Here is a 19,108-nt window from a genome sequence, read left to right on the forward strand (position 1 = left end):
GAAGCACCTGCTTTTGTCTTTGTGTCACTTGTATTTCTTTTTTTTTAAACCCAATTTTGTCTTTGCGTGACGTCTTTCCTTGGCAAATTTCATTCAAGCAAACACATCAGTATTTTTTCACATGTTGTATATACAAAGTGTTGATTCTGTGACTCAACTGATATAGCAGGGTAAGAGAGTGGTATATTGATGGATTTGAAATAGGATGACATCAGTAAGCTGTGATTGGATAAGATAGCTTATAGAGTGGTATCTGTAAGCTGTGATTGGATAAAGGTCATTTTATGCAAATAGGGTAACATAAAGCTGTGATTGGATAAAGGCAGTTTTATGTAAATAGGGTAACATCAAATTGTGATTGGATGAAGGTGGTTTTATGTAAATACATGTAGGATATCAGTGAGCTCTGATTGGACAATTATGGATGTGTGTGAATAGAATGACATCAGTATGCTCTGATTGGATAAGAATATATATACATGTATATATATGTTATGCATAGAAGTGGCCAGAGAATAATAAAGTACTTGTACATTGTTATGCCACATTTGGCCCTGAACATGAATAATGATATGTGTAACAGAAAACCATATATAAGACCATATAAATGTAACAGTTTTATTATACATCGGAACATAATTGTATTCATTGTAAATTGGTATAAAAAACTTTGCTCTTAAAATTAAAAAAAAAAGACAATAACTTATTGTTTTCATGTGTACATTCTTTTCTCTGTATAAATAAACTTCATGTGAGAATCTGGTGTCCTGACTTTGTTTTTATTTTCCATTTATTCTATTCTGTATTGTTGCATAGCGTTACAAGTATAGATTTTAATCCAACAACATCAAATAAATTACATAAATGTGACTTTTTGTACTAATACAGTAAATCAAGTATTTCAGACTATTAATATTACACCAGTTTTTCTCAATAATACACTTTTACATGTCACACTTATAAAACATATGATATAGCTTGAGTTCAAGCAAGTTATGGGATAACACTGTGATGTGAGAAAGTTCTGTGTGACACTGGTACCTCTACAACACCGGTGGTTCAATATAACATTGGTAGTTCTACTGGTCATTCTATTATGACACTGGTAGTTCTATAACATGACAATAGTGCTGTAAAATCATGAAAATGGTGATTCTGTATGACAGTAGTTCTATGCAACACTGCTCTACACAAAGTTTTACAAAACTGGCAGTTGTTTGCAATATTGGTGGTTGTATATGGGAACTATATGAACATTTGGTTCCATCCTGAAAGCATTACAACACTGATGGTTCTATGCAACATTGCTGGTTCTATATAGTATGTAATGTAGCCACACAAACTAGTTGTTCTAATCAAAATTAGCAGTTCTATAAAACAGACAATTTTATACACTAAAAGTTCAGATTAGCACTATGTAACGTGTAGTTCTATAAAATAGTGTCATTGTGTTACAGTGTAAAAGATGGCATAGCTGTCATCATGATATCAGAGATCTTGGCGTGTACATCATCACTTTCTCATCCCATGAACAGTCAACTATCTGTAAGACAGAGACAACAAACAGCTCAGAACTAAACAATATATGGTTTTGGGAAGTTTCTACACTGTAATAACAACAAACAGAATGGATTGTATATGAGATGGGGTTTATGCACAGGCTCTTGCACAGTATCACTGATCTGATCACTGCCTTGAACAAATTCACAACTAGATATCAGTAGAAATATTCCATGAAATATAAAGCTTCATTTGTTTACATACATACACACACACATACATACATACATACATACATACATACATACATACACACACATACATACACACACACATACATATATACATACATACATACACACACGTACATACGTACGTATGTACATACATACATACATACATACATACATACACTCAGACAGTCAAACACTTTACCATGCCTATACCGATATCATACATTGTATGTTACTGCAGTGTAGTGAACAAAATTACATTTTGTGATCGTATCACCAAGGTGACAAGCTTGTATGTGTACATCTCCCGATAACAAATCATTTTCAATACTTGATTTCATATGTAACTGCATTGACCTTCCCTTGGAGTAGATTTGTACATACCTGTCCTGGTACATGCATATTAAAATCAACACCACACACAAATTCAGTGTGATGTTGAACTGTTTCAAGTAGTTTCTGAGGTGAATTCCAATCCCAAAGTCTGACTGTGAAGTCGTAGGAACAGGAAGCTATGATTGACGATGAGTGTGGAGAGCACTGGAACGAAAACAGAGTTATGTGTAAGAAGCTATATGTGGCATATAGTATAATGTTACTTCAACAAAATGTGTTGTGTTTCAACATCTATGATTGTGTTAGACTTTAAGCTAGCTGCATTGTCACTTAAGTTTGGACCACAATTGTGATATTAACTTACTTTAAGCCTCCTTATTGCAAATTCATGGCCAGGAAGGACAAATATAGGTTGCCGTGGGTTACGAAGATCCCAACCAAAGATTCTACTGTCAACAGTGCCAGCCACCAGAATATTCTGAAAAATGTCAAAAGACAGTCACATGATTGGTAATGCTGAAAGAGGTCACAAGACAGTCACATGATTGGTAATGCTGAAAGAGGTCACAAGACAGTCACATGATTGGTAATTCTGAAAGATACCATCAGTCCAATGATTGATACAGAAAGAGATATCTTCAGATCATATTCACCTGATTTAGTAACGTGTTTTAGTAGAAGACATATATTATGTTGATAAAGTGTTTTTGTTTTACTTGATCATATCGACACCAATCACAAGTAACAATAATCATTATTTATACTGGATAGTTCTTTAAGTATAATATAAACACTTGTCTCCCAAGAAGTCCAGTGAGGGCCATCCCTCATGGGTTCAGTGTTAATGCAGGAGGAAACTGGAGGACCCGGGAAAACCTGTGTTGTTCAGTGGAGTCAAACTTACTTACAGCGTGGTAAATTTAATCGAACCCTGGATGGGTTTGAACCCTGGCCACAGCGGTAAGAGGCCAATGGTTTAACCACTCGGCCACTGACAACCCATCGGTTAACAAAAGTAAACATTTCTGCATTAGCACTTGGTATGTTAATAAAATTGTTCTACCCAAACCACATCTGAGCATTTCTACATTACCACTTGGTATGCTAATAGAAGGATTAGTTGATTTACCTGGTCATATTTGCACCAATCACAAGTGAGTATTTCTGCATTAACACCTGCTATGCTAATAGAAGGCATTTGAGGTCTCTTGATATTCCATACTCTTAGAGTCTGGTCACCTTTATAGACAAAATGTAAACAAACATTTATCTCTCTATGTGGTATAAAAATGTAGAACAGCAGGCTGTAGAATTACACATTTGTATTCAAGCTAGGGGGTTACGGTTATGATTAGGTTAGGGTTAGGAATAGTGTCAGACCCCTTAACATACACCTGATTTGTATCATCTGCAGTGAGTACACACTGTTATATATGTTTTTACAAAGTTAACAAGAAATGTCATGTTCATCAATACCATGGTAACAAATACTAGCATTGGCATTTCTTATGTCAGTAACATTGTTGCAACTACACACCATTTTGTAACAAACATCATCATCACAACATTTAAATATCACAGAAACAATGTTTCATAGAAGACATAACTCAAAGTACACCAGTAAAACTTAATAACTACACACATATTTCATGTACATATAATGACTTTTGTTGCTGTTATATCTTTTTATGTTGACAGGAATACAGAACACTTTCATTATATAGTACATTTAGTGTCTGTGATCAGCAAGAAAAAGTTTCAAAATGTTGGAAATTCCCCAGCAACAAGTACACATCAAAAGTGCTTTGTATATAAAGCACTATCTTTTGGCCATTCCAAGTTTGTATTGAGGAGAGATTGTTTTGTTTTATCAAGTTATCATGAAGACAAGCACAATCAGTTTATATAAAAGAATAACCACTTACCCGACACAGATGCAAAGCATCCTGGGAGATGTGGTGACCATATTGCACTGTAGACCACATGATCATGTCCAGAAAATGTTGACAAGGATTGGTGGCCTAGAGGGTCCCACTGTAATTAAAGTTGTTAAACTGATGAGATAAATTAGTGAGATAGAGGGCTCGAAGGAAACCCTATGTGAATACTTACATATGTGACATTGCAATTGTACCTTAGCCTAAAGGGATATGCATTTGTACATAGGCCTAGTGGGTATACATTTTTACATAGGCCTAGTGGGTATACATTTGTACATAGGCCTAATGGGTGTACATTTGTACATAGACCTAGTGGGTATACATTTGTACATAGGCCTAGTGGGTATACATTTGTACATAGGCCTAGTGGGTATACATTTGTACATAGACCTAGTGGGTATACATTTGTACATAGGCCTAGTGGGTATACATTTGTACATAGACCTAGTGGGTATGCATTTGTACATAGGCCTAGTGGGTATACATTTTTACATAGGCCTAGTGGGTATACATTTGTACATAGGCCTAGTGGGTATACATTTGTACATAGACCTAGTGGGTATACATTTGTACATAGGCCTAGTGGGTATACATTTGTACATAGACCTAGTGGGTATACATTTGTACATAGGCCTAGTGGGTATACATTTGTACATAGACCTAGTGGGTATGCATTTGTACATAGGCCTAGTGGGTATACATTTTTACATAGGCCTAGTGGGTATACATTTGTACATAGGCCTAGTGGGTATACATTTGTACATAGGCCTAGTGGGTGTACATTTGTACATAGGCCTAGTGGGTATACATTTGTACATAGGCCTAGTGGGTATACATTTGTACATAGGCCTAGTGGGTGTACATTTGTACATAGGCCTAGTGGGTATACATTTGTACATAGACCTAGTGGGTATACATTTGTACATAGGCCTAGTGGGTATACATTTGTACATAGGCCTAGTGGGTGTACATTTGTACATAGGCCTAGTGGGTATACATTTGTACATAGACCTAGTGGGTATACATTTGTACATAGGCCTAGTGGGTATACATTTGTACATAGGCCTAGTGGGTATGCATTTGTACATAGGCCTAGTGGGTATACATTTGTACATAGGCCTAGTGGGTATACATTTGTACATAGACCTAGTGGGTATACATTTGTACATAGGCCTAGTGGGTATACATTTGTACATAGGCCTAGTGGGTATACATTTGTACATAGGCCTAGTGGGTATACATTTGTACATAGGCCTAGTGGGTATACATTTGTACATAGGCCTAGTGGGTGTACATTTGTACATAGGCCTAGTGGGTATACATTTGTACATAGACCTAGTGGGTGTACATTTGTACATAGCCCTAGTGGGTATACATTTGTACATAGACCTAGTGGGTATACATCTGTACATAGGCCTAGTGGGTGTACATTTGTACATAGGCCTAATGGGTGTACATTTGTACATAGACCTAGTGGGTATACATCTGTACATAGGCCTAGTGGGTGTACATTTGTACATAGGCCTAATGGGTATACATCTGTACATAGACCTAGTGGGTGTACATTTGTACATAGGCCTAGTGGGTATACATTTGTACATAGGCCTAGTGGGTATACATTTGTACATAGACCTAGTGGGTGTACATTTGTACATAGGCCTAGTGGGTATACATTTGTACATAGGCCTAGTGGGTGTACATTTGTACATAGGCCTAGTGGGTGTACATTTGTACATAGGCCTAGTGGGTGTACATTTGTACATAGGCCTAGTGGGTATACACTTGTACATAGGCCTAGTGGGTATAGATACATGGATAATGGTTGATATAGTATACATTTACAGGTTAGAATGACTGACGCTGTTTTACCAATTTTATAGTCCTGTCCCAGGAAGCTGATAGTATCAAATTTTGATCTCTTGTTTGACTCCAGTCAACACCATACACCTACAAAGATAATGAGAAATTACTATTTATGCAACAGTAACATATGAAAAGAATGCTTCTTAACTGTACATTGAAATAGATGTAGTATAGCTACATCTACATGGTTTGTTCTCTGAAACTCAATCTCAAAAACACATGATGTAAATAGACAATTTACTGTCAGATAGAACTCCTACACAATGTACATAGAAAGAGTGATGTGAATTATACAATATACAGTGTCTACAATAAATTGTATACTATACATTCCTCCACTGTCTATGATTCTACATACCTCCTTACTATGTTCTTTAAGTACTTTGATGGGTCCCTGAAAAATATGAAGATTACAAAAAGTATTAATACTTGTCTTGGTGCTTAATGTTAAAAGGTATCTACATCTAAAGTTATTAACACAAAAGTGTAACTTGGGGAGTAACTAGATGTTTAGTTTGAAATGTTAGCAAGACACTTGTTACAAAGTGTAACTAACTAGATGATTAGTTTGAAATGTTAGCAAGACATTTGTTACAAAGTGTAACTAACTAGATGATTAGTTTGAAATGTTAGCAAGACACTTGTTACAAAGTGTAACTAACTAGATGTTTAGTTTGAAATGTTAGCAAGACACTTGTTACAAAGTGTAACTCACTAGATGTTTAGTTTGAAATGTTAGCAAGACACTTGTTATAAAGTGTAACTAACTAGATGTTTAGTTTGAAATGTTAGCAAGACACTTGTTACAAAGTGTAACTAACTAGATGTTTAGTTTGAAATGTTAGCAAGACACTTGTTACAAAGTGTAACTCACTAGATGTTTAGTTTGAAATGTTAGCAAGACACTTGTTATAAAGTGTAACTAACTAGATGTTTAGTTTGAAATGTTAGCAAGACACTTGTTACAAAGTGTAACTAACTAGATGTTTAGTTTGAAATGTTAGCAAGACACTTGTTACAAAGTGTAACTAACTAGATGTTTAGTTTGAAATGTTAGCAAGACACTTGTTACAAAGTGTAACTCACTAGATGTTTAGTTTGAAATGTTAGCAAGACACTTGTTATAAAGTGTAACTAACTAGATGATTAGTTTGAAATGTTAGCAAGACACTTGTTACAAAGTGTAACTAACTAGATGTTTAGTTTGAAATGTTAGCAAGACACTTGTTACAAAGTGTAACTAACTAGATGTTTAGTTTGAAATGTTAGCAAGACACTTGTTACAAAGTGTAACTCACTAGATGTTTAGTTTGAAATGTTAGCAAGACACTTGTTATAAAGTGTAACTAACTAGATGTTTAGTTTGAAATGTTAGCAAGACACTTGTTACAAAGTGTAACTAACTAGATGTTTAGTTTGAAATGTTAGCAAGACACTTGTTACAAAGTGTAACTAACTAGATGTTTAGTTTGAAATGTTAGCAAGACACTTGTTACAAAGTGTAACTAACTAGATGATTAGTTTGAAATGTTAGCAAGACACTTGTTACAAAGTGTAACTCACTAGATGTTTAGTTTGAAATGTTAGCAAGACACTTGTTACAAAGTATAACTAACTAGATGTTTAGTTTGAAATGTTAGCAAGACACTTGTTACAAAGTGTAACTAACTAGATGTTTAGTTTGAAATGTTAGCAAGACACTTGTTACAAAGTATAACTAACTAGATGTTTAGTTTGAAATGTTAGCAAGACACTTGTTACAAAGAGTAACTAACTAGATGTTTAGTTTGAAATGTTAGCAAGACACTTGTTACAAAGAGTAACTAACTAGATGTTTAGTTTAAAATGTTAGCAAGACACTTGTTACAAAATGTAACTAACTAGATGTTTAGTTTGAAATGTTAGCAAGACACTTGTTACAATGTGTAACTACCTACATACTTGGTACATGGGAATTAGCATTTTCAGATCTCACCTTTGGTTGTGATATATCCCAGAATTGTATACTACCATCTCCACTTCCTGTTACTGCTAAATGTTCATTATTCTCAGACCATGTGACGTCAAATAGACCATCATTCCAATCATAACTATGTGTTACCATAGAAACAAACATATGAAATACTATTTTATACTGCAAAATAAGAGCTGTTAGTAGTTGCTATAACAATTCATAAAGTGAGAAGAATGTTTGATTGTTTTACTGATATTGTATAAAGATATGCATTGTGGTACACTATTCAAAGTGTATATTGTTTTTGCTGCCTTCATTGGTTGATCTGATAACAATGTGGGCAAAACTTCACCAGACTGACTACCAAATAAGAGTATGTATAGACAAGTTTATAGTTGCATGTATACAGAGATATACATCAACAATTTGTATAGACAGTAATATCCATACCACTAAGTATGAGTATAGACATTGGAGAAAGTCTCTCAAACTTTGATGGTAGGAGTGACATATAAAACATACCTGCGTATGGGATGTAGTCTTCCATCAGGACTGGTATCTAGGACAAATAAAGTACCACATCCTGAAATCAAAACAGTAGTATAGTAAAGTATTTCAATTACATGTCTGTCAAGGTATTAGAAGAGGAATGCATCTACGAGCAAAATATTTGTTTCAAAAATACTGTAAACAGGGTGTACCATAGGATGACATCATACCGAGTAATTCACAACATTGTCAACATGGATACTACTACAATGTAAACAATAAGTTTAGTACCTGTAAGCATAGACAATGGAGGGGCGACCCGCCATTGGTGTGATGTTAATATTTGTTATCATTCGACGCTTCGTAACACAATATCGTTGACGGCAAAATTCAGTTATATTCATATCAAAGAACTATGCATTCCTGCTTGCCTCGGAGTAATTCGGGACTCGATTCCCTTCTTGTGTTGAGGGACAATATTACAATCGCGTCCCGTACACCGTCTTCAAGCAGGACTAACTGTGTAAAAGCATTTACTGACAAAACATGTAGGCACAGACCCTCTATCACGGACTGTGCCGTAGGTTATACAATTAACATTACACAGAATCTCAGACCACCAAGTAATCTGAGCTGAGACAAAATCTATCCTCAGCACACAAGTTTGTCTGTAGCACTAGCACTGTGAGTACTTTGATGCGGTACAGACGTACCATTGATTTTTATGTATTGATGTAGTCATGGAAGTAGAACCCCTACTTCTACTTCCATGATGTAGTGGAATTTACCTGCGATTCCATAATGCTGCGATGTAGCACACGCTAGTCTGTTCGGTAAGTATGGTGAAAACTCTACAGCATAGCCATGGCGAGCCTGGGTACGGAATGATGCTAACATTACGATCACCACTAAGACATGGTACCATCCACGGCGTCCCGAAACAGAGATTACTTTTGTCAGCTGACTAAAATGTATCAGGTGACTGAAACCTTTGACCTTTACACGAACCTTTGACCTGTTTCTTACTGTTTCTTTTTGTGATGTGGCATGTGGAGGTCCTTGTGCTGAGTTTTATGGACAATAGATGGACTGCACTTCGTTTACATGTAAATTCTAAACTCTACAGACTACGTCACCGCTGAAAAAGATTTTTCTCAAAGCCTTACTGATTAAAATACATTTCAGACAAAAATGAAAAAAAATAGACAAACAGTACATTCTCGGCATCTAGTCACAGGGAGCTCAGGCTTAATTATGTTTATAACACAAATGTAAAAAATAAACAAACAACAACAGCAACAACATCATATAAGCACTGACAAACATGAACAACAGATAAAGTTATCCTTTAATCTCTTTACATGTAACATAATTGCATGTATGTAAAAGTTGTCGTAAGCGGAATTTTAAACCATGTTGTAAACACCAAGGCCATATGTGTTGCCATCAATTTAACAAATGGCAATATTTCAGGGTGAATATAATAACGGCGATTAAGTATACCACAGACATGAAAACAATTCTCATTGACAAATGCATAGTTTTCTCAAGACACGGTACACATTGGCAAAGTCACTGTAATTATTTTAGTTTAAAACACTACCCAGAATTTCAAAATCAACCATACCATACGAAACCACCACCACCACCACCACCACCACCATCATCATCATTATTTGTTTTGTTTTGTTTTTTGAAATTCCATGCTGAAACACATTCAGTTGAAACTGTCTGTGTAGCGTATTGACCCAAACAAAATAGAGGGCGCCCTTGCAAGTTCGTCGTATACTTTTCTCAAAAGATATACAGCCTGTACTAGTAAATTTACATAGCAGAATGTCACGTTTTATATTGCAGGCTCCCGAATGAAAATTGACAACGAAATATTGGAGACCAATCATTTTGCCGAATAGCGATTATAAAATTGTAGAAAATGGGAATTGGGAAAGGTCATATTTTATCCAACAGCCCGGGCCTGATTTTCTCCGACCCCCCCCCCCCCCATGTAATTACTGAATCTACAAATCAACAATGTTTCTATACAACAGGAATTACTGGATATTTTTCTACATGTGAAATGGCCACTATTGTCATAGGGGTATGGCAATTTTTCAAACAACTGGACTTGCGCACGGTATGATGCTGTGCACATAATATATACAACTTGAAAAATATGTACCAATGATTCAAGTCGCAACCTTTCAACTCACAAACACACAGGGCCTATAGTATCAAACACAAAGAAGAGTTGACCAATAATCATGTTTAACCACATTAAGGCATGTCTGTAAAATTGTTAACTTTTTGACGATGTATTTGAGAATATTGAATTGAACTGAACCGAACCGAAATTGTTGTTAACTGCAGCTGTCACACACACAGGTAATAATGCAGTCGATGTAGGGGGCGTTGTTAACGGCTGAAGCTTAGTGTAGCTTGGCATGTACCTACATGTTGGATGGTGTAACATACTGAGTATAATATACACTACCTAGAAGTAGTGAACGAATTGTTAATATTTCGAAAAGTGCCAAGAGGCGGAAATAGCTTGCATGCAACCTTGGTGGGACTTCTATTGATTGATTTTCAATGTTATTACCCCAAGATAAGATTTAGCGACAATTGCCTAGCTAGGCTAGGCTGCAGTAGTCGATAGAATCAACCACGTGCACATTGTGTCTAAGTTTGTACCTATTGTTGTATATATTAATAAAGTGAACTTGGACATTGGGTTTGGGCTATGCTTTGGTGTTAGGGTTAGAAACCTTACCAGGAAATAACATATGTTTAACCTCAGACTAATTTACATATTGGTTTGGTTACTATCGATAGAATTGAACACTTTATATTCAATAATGGGAAAGTCAGAATCATAATGTGTAGCACTATCCTGTTGGCCTAAATCGGTGATAACCCAGCGATTTGAAGACGATAACGGTGAACAGAACTGTTCGTTACAGACAGTGACAGTAACAATTAAAGTGCACCTGACCATATAGATGACAAATGGATATTTATTTGGGATTTTTTAAATTCATAAAACAAATTTACTATGTTTTCCTATATTTAAAAAAAAACAATATGTAACAACATACACCAAATCCTTGTTTGTAACTCAATAAATTACAAAAAAATTAAACTATGTATGTCAAATGTTTTAACAAACCGTTAAGACACTTTCTAGCTTTTTGCAATTTATTGAGTTACAAACAAGAGCTTGGTATAAACTATAGAGGCATACGCTAAGGTTATACGTTTTACAACTTAGGGTATTTTTACTGCATATTAATAGATACCTGTAATATTCAAGTTCTATCTATTGTCTGAAACATACCTAGCATTTAGGGATAATATACAATATTTCATTACATAAGTTATTATGATAGTATTAGTACGTAACGAGACAAGGAAACCTACTTATATAGCATACTATGCCATCCTCTGTGCTAACAACTCTAGAATGCGATTGTTAATGCCACCGAAGCATGTAGCCATCAACATTACGTTATGTATACTAGAATAGTTTCGCGTTTTTAACTGCCATTTTATGTATAAAGTAGTATTTATCATAAACCACCTGATAAAAAGTTTATAAATGAAACTTGTGCTCCGTTAAGGTAATGTATTTATACTACTTGTATCCATTCAGGCAAGATGTATCTGTACAGGCTATAACTGTAAATTACTTTCGTCAACTTCTCATGAAGCCAATCCACCGTTTAATCTCCCGTACTCCATATTTGAGAGTATTCGCTATGTGTCGGTTGCTTTACGAGAACTTGTACCAACTGCAATGTATGGCTGTTAAACATTGTAATGTTTGCTATAATGAACAACTTAATCCCATCCATTCATCAGATCTCATTCTAGCGTCGCCAGTAACGACATAGCGTATGAATACGAGTTTGAGGATGGATTAACCGGTCAATCAGAAAGTGTTTATCAGGGGATCGACCCCAGGTCGGGTTTCCTTTGTGTCATGGTAACAGAGAATACGACTCCACCGAAAGCCCAGAAATGAAGCTGGGTTATAGAGCAACTTATTATTGCCAAATTAAGTTAGTTGTACAAGAGTTATTTTCACTCTCACTATAGCCTTTGTTTTCTTCGCAACGCTGTCAAGTCATTTGTTGGCACGGTATGACATCGACTTAGCACGGTCTTAAAGAGTGCTCCAAGATTGAACGGACCATGACCAATCACACCAAGACTTGCATGTCAGAATGAAAATGACAAAAGTTGACATCAAAAGTTCATGAAAATGAAATTTTGCAGCCATCATTCTTCTAGTGTTTTAGAAGAAACGGCCCAGCAACTGAGAGTTTTGATTGAACATGTATAGTCGATGCCGTTGGGTGTTGTTGCTATGACGATCAATTGACCAATGTATGAATATATAAGGCGTGAGTGAGCGCCGCTCATTTCAGTAGACGTAACTCGCGTATACGAACACTTTGCAGTCGACGTGAGGCAAAAAAACATTGGAAATCGCTATACTGCGTTATTTTATTGACATTTTCCTGACAAACCAGCTTTATATTGTCGTCATCAACCTATCAAAATGGTAAGCTCTGTCATTTTCTAGCATTTTTCGTGAAGTTTATCTCATGTATGGCAATTTCAAGACTTCTTTGCTTAGTGCAAGCATCTGATCGGCAATATGTTGTGTGATCGAACGAGTAAGTTATTAGTCTTAGAGAGTAGTTTTAGTGAAAACTTTTATATGTAATTTGCCTCGTATGTCGTAGTAGATGAACTTAATCTTGGTTTTAACGGTACTGTGGTACTACTGGGAAACTGTCTTTTCAATTTGACATCGTCCATGGTAACCACTTTATTTCACGTTAAAAGTAACACATACAATGTCATATCCATTTTAGCGTGAGTGTCTCTCGATTCATCTCGGACAAGCCGGTCTCCAGATGGGCAATGCTTGTTGGGAATTGTACTGTCTGGAACACGGTATCCAACCTGATGGTCAGATGCCAAGTGACAAGACCATTGGTGGTGGTGATGACTCCTTCAACACCTTCTTCTACGAGACTGGAGCGGGTAAACACGTCCCCCGGGCAGTATTCGCCGATTTAGAACCAACCGTAGTAGGTAGGCAACCTTTGCTCTTTATTATTCGTCAAATCTCGTATATTTTAGTATTTCATCGGCAAGTTTGTGTTTTCATTTCCTCTAGTCAGTTAACTTTTGATACTAGTTTTTAAAAAAAAGTTTATCTAACGATCACATTTGGCAGATAATTGAGTAGTAAAAGTTTTCCAACCCATTAAACTTTCACAAAACCAACATTGATTGTCTCAAACTGGTTATAAGTAATCATGTTAGTAGAAGGGTAAAGTTGGAGACAACGACGACGTGGATAATGTTGTATGGAATTTCAGACCTACATACACGGATATTGATTTTCCATTGTAAAGGATCCGTTGAACTGTAAACGAAGTCAAAAGATTAAATAGGGAACACATGTTGATTCGTTTATTGGAGGTATGAGGCGATCAAAGATCAAATTCGATCGGTTGAAGGGTTGCCAACAACATAAACTAGTGAAAATATAATTTTACCGTTTTCAAAGTTCACTGATATTGACATTGTTGTAAGATAGTTTGGTTTTTGAAGTTATCAGACTCATAACAGTAAAAGCAGTCTAATCTATCTCGTAACTCTACATTGTTATGTTTTTATTGTCTAATTCGATTTCCACAATGGCCCAAAATTAGTTCTGTAATCTCTTTGATTAATTATGTAGCAGTTGTCTGTGTATTGGAAAATATACTAATGAATTCCGAAATAAATTCGTTACTACGCCAATATAACCTGTATTGCTTTACATATGTATTGTTTCTTTACGACATAATGAAACAATACTTCCTTACCTGTTAACATTTTTCATCACTTTGACACGTTACCTTGACAACTGGTGACAACTGAGAAGGTTCTCATCGCGTATACACAGCATTAAGACTAAACTAAATATTCGGTTGGAGATTCTTTACATTTGATGACCTTTCTTATTACTATTAGATCACATTCACTAAAATAATTCGGCAACTTTAATTTATTTCGTGTTTTGATGAATGTTAAAGCTGTAAGACCTCGATAGTAATAGGACATAACTCCAATATTTCCCCACAGAACCGTGGTTAACGAAATTCAGTATGTGTTTGACACAAACACGAAACTGATACAAAGTGAAAAAAACAAACATAACCCTTGCCAGAAATATCGGACCATTTCCTCGATTCCGATAAAATACTTTATCATTTATTGGTTGCTGAGAGCTTAGGCCTTCAGAACACAATCCACATATAATACGACAATGAAATTGACAATGACTTTAGGTAGGAACGTAATAATCTGATTACTTATCACTGTTGTGATGCCATCACTTCCCACTAGGACAGTACTGACAGTCAGGGGAGTGTCAATTAAACATTTGGTGGTAGAAGTTTTTTTAATGTCGAATAGTTCGTCTGAAAGAACGAAACAGGTGCTCAAGTCTCATTATGTTTACTTCTATTTCACATGATGAAACAACTTGAGACAAAAATAGTGCGCCATACTACATGCCAAACTCACATATGTGTGTATACATTTATGTTTGTGTTTGTGTTTGTGTTTGTGTTTGTGTTTGTGTTTGTGTTTGTGTTTGTGTTCGTGTTCGTGTTCGTGTCTGTGTCTGTGTCTGTGTCTGTGTCTGTGTCTGTCTGTCTGTCTGTCTGTCTGTCTGTCTGTCTGTCTGTCTGTCTGTCTGTCTGTCTGTCTGTCTGTTTGTCTGTCTGTCTGTCTGTCTGTCTGTTTGTCTGTATGGTTGTTAGTGTGTGTGGGAGGGGAGGTGTATGTGTATTTCAAGCTTCGATACCTAATTGCTTGCTAATCATATCATTCATTATATCATTTGTTTTCTTTCATAAATTTCAGACGAAATTCGTACTGGTACTTATCGCCAACTTTTCCATCCTGAGCAACTCATTTCAGGCAAAGAAGACGCCGCTAACAACTATGCTCGTGGTCATTACACTATTGGTAAAGAACTAATTGACTTGGTATTGGACAGAGTACGGAAAGTGGTACGTATTCAGTCTAGATACCTACAACAAATATTAAATGAGGGAGAGTTTTCACTGATTTTAATCACTCAGTAGCCAGTAATTGATCAATATTCTACCACAGATAAGTAGGTTCTACTAATAATTCATATTGGCATAAACATACGTGTGGTGTAACGACGTATCAGTATATACACCAGTATATACAACATACCAAGATCTTCACCAGAGGTGTTTCCATAACGATCGATAGCTCTAAGCATAGCATTCAACGTGAAAGCAGAAAGTTGATACAATTGTACAAGAACAATTGTTATTTTTAAACTTACTTTACGAAGCTGATGACATAATCCCCTCGTTTGCATTGATTAAGTGAGACATTACCCACTTCAGGTTTTGAATTATTGACTAGATTTGCTTGGTGTATTGTAACTGAACTAAACATGGTTAACGGTACTCAATACTGATATCAATACACTTATTCCAAACTTAGATTATTTATGTTTTCGTTCATCTCACATTTCCAAAAAAGTGCTCAAACTTGATTCACAGGGTTACCTTACAAGTATTTGACATGCCGACCGATTTACTTTGTGTTATCTCAGTGGTCCAAAGTGTTATATGCTGTGTTACAGGATATGTAATGGTATCTTGGCTATGTAAAGACAGTGAGATGCATGGCGTAGAGACCGTTTATAAGTACAAGTTACAATAACTGTAGCGTGACTCAGTGTGGTACTAGTCCACACATAGCCTATGACAGATCTAACCCTATACGTTCATACTTAGAATCAGCATAATGACGAAGAAACACATCAATGAAGAAGTTGTGTCTTGTTTTGCTCAAAGTTAGTCTTGCTGCTAGACGTTCGGGCTTTCTTTCGGTACTATAAGCGAACGAAGTTCGCAGTGAGGGCTTGCCCTTGGGTGTTCCATCCTCGATAGCGATGTTCGGTCGTGTGTCATATTGTATCGGAAGAACATCCGAGGTCTAGCAGATAGACTAGCTCATAGTTTGCTATCGTGAAATATGTAATTATGTATATTCCTACATAACTTAAATTCCTATTAAATAAAAACGTACAAACCACAAGACAACCACTGCTATCCTATCATATACGTATATGCAAACAGCATAAGTAAAGTCCTGTAGAATTTGATGTTGTCATATGAGAAAAGTCTGTAGTTGCAATGGTTATCATATGAGTACTACAGACAGAGATGTTTATGAATACAGACAAAATAATTCACAGTCACTGCACTGCATAGTCACTAGTTTTCTTATATGTCATATTTCAAAAGAGAAAAGACTGTCCTGTGTGATTTCTTTTTTCCATGTTCTGAAACATATCATTCTGAACAGTTACTGGTAAGGGTTGCTATCAACAAAGAACCCCTAGTGATCACGTGAATATAAAGAAAATCCTTGATATGCAATCGTCATGAACCACAGCCTCTTTTACAGCACCGTCCAAGACGCACCTCCAAAAATTCGTTATTTCGCAGTGTCATGGAAGAAATCACAGCTCTGGTTTGGGAGAATGTGATATGTCCGACGTACACACGTTTAAGTTCCGAACTCAAGTGTACATTTCACATTTAACGTTTTGAAAACAAAGTATTCTTCTGAAAACTACCCACCTGGAAACTTATTTTTCTTAGCTTGTTTTGCAGCGAAGTGGTATAGCTAGATAAAAATCACAGAAGCGTGAAAAGCGGTACAGTTCAAATGATGAATTGTTAACGTTAAAAAGTAATAACGTTATATCTATATTGCAATGTCATATTTTCAGTGGTAATAATGAAGATTAATTCATATATGCTCACGCCATTCAGTAAAGTTCCGATGAGCACACTAAGCTTATGAGTTTACATCGATCTATCTGGTGACAAAAATGGTATCTTTCATCATTTGGAGGGTCTATGCTTTCATCGATCATTGTGACTCGTACCCCCGAAAAACTTTCAAAGTGTTAAAAGCTAATGTTGCTTAGCATACAACTCGCTACAGTGAGCTAAGGTCAGCAGCAAGAGATTAACTGAATAGGACGAGTATAGCTTTTATATACTAAAAATAAATATAAATACTACACCACTACACTACTATACATTTGGCTCCTCGATCACTTATTTGACTCCTAGGTTTCGACGTGTTGTATTCATCGTACATGAGCGCCCCCAGGAGTTTCATTCTTTAATCGGTACCGTTGTAAGAATTGTACATTATACAGATGTCTCTGTGAAAGGTCGATGGCACTGATTGTCATGGAAATGTCTTAGCGATTCCAAGTTTTTTCTCTCACTTTTCAGACATATATCCTAGATGTTCAATTCTGAAAAAATTAACGTTCATATTTTTTGGGGAGTTTATAGCGAAATCTGTTGTTGGTATTACTTCGTAACTTTACTGTCGAACATTTACGTGTCAAACTAGAGATTAACCAGATATTGTTACTGTTGGTGATACAAGTTATAGAATGGTGACGTGCTTTTTTTAAAAGTTGAAGTAAAACAAAGATATTTTCCTGATTGCTAGTTACTTTATTGGTTCTGACAGTTATTAATTGTTGTATGCAAAGACGTATGTACGGGTATCTGTAGTTGCCGTCTAAAAGATAAGCTCACATATAAGTAACACGAATGTGTCAAATTATTTTAAATTATGAATTATAACATACATGTAATCATTTTAACTGACATTTTGACTTCGATTGATCCGCAAAATATGTTTCTTTGATTCCAGTTGAAAACAATGCAAAAATCTTGTAAAAAGTTTGGAACAAATTTCAACATGATTTTCGATTGAAACTAACTTATACTTTAGAGTTATGTAAGGTTAGTGTAGGTTACTTCTTGACTAGTCAATCCGTTACAGTTAATTTTTTTTCTATGGCAACAGTTTCAAAAACAAGCATCAATTTTCGGACATGTTAAGACACGCTTGCACCGACTGTGTTAAAATAACGAAGTAAAGTACACACCGAGACAACGTGAATCTGTTTCAATTCAACAGTTGACTGGATACACATAATGACAATTGATTTCGTCAAATAATAATGTTTGACATAAAATTGTTAACTTTTCCACGACTCAATTGACTCCAATTGGTGATGGAAAATGAACATGAATGGTGACGTAAAACACCTGGTTAGATGATTCAGACTCTCTGCCATTGATCAACCTGCCTACGATATGCACCAATGACGTTATATACCAATTCCTTAGTCTGCATAACGATTTTATGTACTTGAGACGTCGTTGAACAATCTGAGCCTATAGCTCTGACGTCGCTTGACAGACCATTAACATGTAAAAACTTGTATTTGCAAGAAGAATGATGAAAAACTACTTTGTATGGATTAAGTGACTTTTGTATTTTCTCATCGAGTTAAGTGCCACTGTTGTCTGCCTAGTTGATTCATATGTATTCGTAACACAGGGATACGTAATGTTGTCACAGGGACGTATTTATACGTCCCTGGTTGTCGGGACTGGGGATTAATACCAGCGAAGGACACGATTTATGTTTCTACGAATAAGTGTATTCTTCGTATACTGTGCTCTCGTGTGATACAAGGGAAACCTTTCTCTATATACTAGTATCATAATTGGTAATGGTATTTTTTGATTCCATCCATACAAGCTGAGATGGAGTAAAATTAGTAGCATCATTCACATTAGCAATGTTATTCTATATATCCACTCATACAGACAAGATTACACGTCCCTGCGATT

The 19,108-nt window shown here is 35.9% G+C and overlaps 2 protein-coding genes across 2 annotated transcripts in view; one reads left to right on the top strand and one right to left on the bottom strand.

Annotated features, from left to right (window-relative positions):
- Window positions 1-892: 892 nt before the first annotated feature.
- LOC144432788 (peroxisomal targeting signal 2 receptor-like) lies at window positions 893-9,237 on the bottom strand. The gene is made up of 10 exons (XM_078121066.1): window positions 9,104-9,237; window positions 8,349-8,409; window positions 7,848-7,962; window positions 6,231-6,266; window positions 5,879-5,956; window positions 3,995-4,103; window positions 3,199-3,308; window positions 2,434-2,547; window positions 2,118-2,273; window positions 893-1,543 (listed from the first exon to the last, which is right to left on the bottom strand). Exons 1-10 carry the CDS (start codon window positions 9,210-9,212, stop codon window positions 1,481-1,483), a joined length of 951 nt encoding a protein of 316 aa, XP_077977192.1. The 5' UTR covers window positions 9,213-9,237; the 3' UTR covers window positions 893-1,480.
- Window positions 9,238-13,201: 3,964 nt separating this feature from the next.
- Window positions 13,202-19,108, top strand: part of LOC144432503 (tubulin alpha-1A chain-like) — a 7,172-nt gene continuing 1,265 nt past the window's right edge. Inside the window, exons 1-2 of the mRNA XM_078120723.1 lie at window positions 13,202-13,418; window positions 15,246-15,394. Of these exons, the coding sequence (XP_077976849.1) occupies window positions 13,238-13,418; window positions 15,246-15,394 (330 nt within the window). The 5' untranslated portion in view covers window positions 13,202-13,237. The remainder of the gene's footprint in view (window positions 13,419-15,245; window positions 15,395-19,108) is intronic.

Source organism: Glandiceps talaboti, chromosome 3, assembly GCF_964340395.1.
Source record: "Glandiceps talaboti chromosome 3, keGlaTala1.1, whole genome shotgun sequence".
Taxonomy (NCBI): domain Eukaryota; kingdom Metazoa; phylum Hemichordata; class Enteropneusta; family Spengelidae; genus Glandiceps; species Glandiceps talaboti.